Genomic DNA, 2045 nt, shown 5'->3' with positions numbered 1-2045 from the left:
TGTTAATATAAGCAACGAGATAAAATTCATTATTTACGCTGACGACACCAGCTTATTCTGCTCCTCTACTGATATTACTCAGCTAACAAACTCTGCGAGCAAGGTACTCGCTTCTTTGAAGGAATGGTCATGCTTAAATTCTTTGACGGTAAACAAAGAAAAAACAAAGGCAATAATATTTCATGCTAAGGGCAAGTTAATAGGGAATGCGCCACCTATATTTTTCGGCGGCTCAAGAGTCGAATATGTCCAATCATTCACATCACTTGGCATAGATTTTACACCCACAATGTCATGGGATACACAGATAAACAAAGTCTGCACTAAGCTTTCTAAATTCATAGGCGTTATCTCTCGTAATAAATATATTCTACCAACGAAGACGAAGCTTGACCTCTACTATGCATTCTTTTTCTCCTACTTAGGATACTGCTATTTGGTGTGGGGAAATACCACTATGTCCAATTTGCAAAAGCTTTTTGTTCTGCAGAAGAAAATGCTACGCGTTATAACAAATTCCTCCTATGACGCCCCAACCCGTCCCATACGGATGAAATACAAAATAATTCCAGTACCTAAGCTGTTCGAGTACAGGTTTGCTTGTTTTTATAAAAAACATACCGCACGAAATGACCCATTTTTGCCCCGCATTGTACAGCTGGTGCCACACAACACGCCCTATGCTACAAGAAACCCTGAAATGTTTGAGGTACCAAGGTGTAGAACAAACTATGGTTTTGCTATGTTGAAATATATACTGCCAATGTGTTTGAATACTTTTCTTTACAGCAACATGAACAAAATGACTTATTCTTTCCTCCGAGAAATGTTCACTGATTAGGCTGTATTGATAAGGAATGCTTCTATCGACAATTCATTTTTACTTTTTCCTTGTCATTGTATAACTTTTTTTTTTTTTCTGTTTCAAAGCACTGTGTCATTTTGTAACGCGTGAGTTGTTCTTTATATCGCACAAACTGCCGCTGCTGTTCATCGTCGACCTTACGGGTGGCGAAGCCCGTCAAGCGGTCATTGCGAACTGCTTTTTTTTCGTCACCCGCGCTTTTTGTACGACAAAAGCGGAATAAACATTCATTCATTCATTCATTCATTCATTCATTCATTCATTCATTCATTCATTCATTCATTCATTCATCCACTGGCAGTATCTTCTCCATTGATTACATAGGAGGCATATCCAGACGTCCTTCAATGACAGGTGGTTCTTGGGCAGCAAGCGCAGCACTCTGAGTAGCACTCACAGGCGGGCCCGGGTCCGGCGGTTTTGGCTCTGGAGACGCTGGTTCTTGATGGCCAGTCACTGCAGATTCTTCTGAGTTGGTGTGAAGTGCAGACGGCTTCTGGTCCCCATCAGTTTGAGGTTCACGACCTAACTCACCAGTTACATCAACAACCTCTGACACATCCATGATATGTTCGGACGCCACGTCATCTTCTCGTGACCACTGGCCTTGACGCAGTCTATCGGCTTAACTTAATACACAGTTCTCCACAGTATGGCCAAAGCGCCGGCACTGGGTGCATCGAGGCGTTCGGCACTGACGCCGTACATGACCTACCCGGCTGCATCGAAGACACAGTGGAGGTCTCCCTGAGATAAGCACTAATGCCTGCACCACATAAACATTAAGAGTGTGAGGAATTGTACTTGCTGACACTCCGTCCTTGAGCGTGAGGGAGATTTCACGGTTCGCCGTTTCCATGTGCTCCATCCTTGGGCACCGCCACTTTTCACGCTCCACAGATTGAATCGTTCCATAAGGCTCGAAAGCTTCCACAATCCTCCGGTGCTCCATATAGCGTGGAAGCCAAAGGAGCTTAACCTTGACATTCTTTGTATCCGGGTCGAACACCATGCACCGAAGTCCTTTCACAGGGAACTCTGCTTTGTTAATTAGCTTCTGCTTTGAAGAACTACTCTCGCAGGTAACCATCCACACGTGGCTCATTTGGTATTGACCAATGCACAAAATTTCCCGGAGGTCCAAAATCTGTGCAAGTGCGTCTCGAAAGTCAGGTGCTCG

At 44.1% G+C, this 2045-nt stretch overlaps 1 protein-coding gene across 1 annotated transcript; it reads left to right on the top strand.

Annotated features, from left to right (window-relative positions):
- The first annotated feature begins 289 nt into the window (after positions 1-289).
- LOC146201268 (uncharacterized) lies at positions 290-841 on the top strand. The gene has a single exon (XM_084592513.1). The coding sequence runs from the start codon at positions 290-292 to the stop codon at positions 839-841; it is 552 nt and encodes a 183-aa protein (XP_084448639.1).
- Positions 842-2045: the final 1204 nt, after the last annotated feature.

Source organism: Amblyomma maculatum, chromosome 2, assembly GCF_055883805.1.
Source record: "Amblyomma maculatum isolate TAMU_Amacu chromosome 2, ASM5588380v1, whole genome shotgun sequence".
Taxonomy (NCBI): domain Eukaryota; kingdom Metazoa; phylum Arthropoda; class Arachnida; order Ixodida; family Ixodidae; genus Amblyomma; species Amblyomma maculatum.
This window is presented reverse-complemented; position numbering and strand designations above follow the sequence as displayed.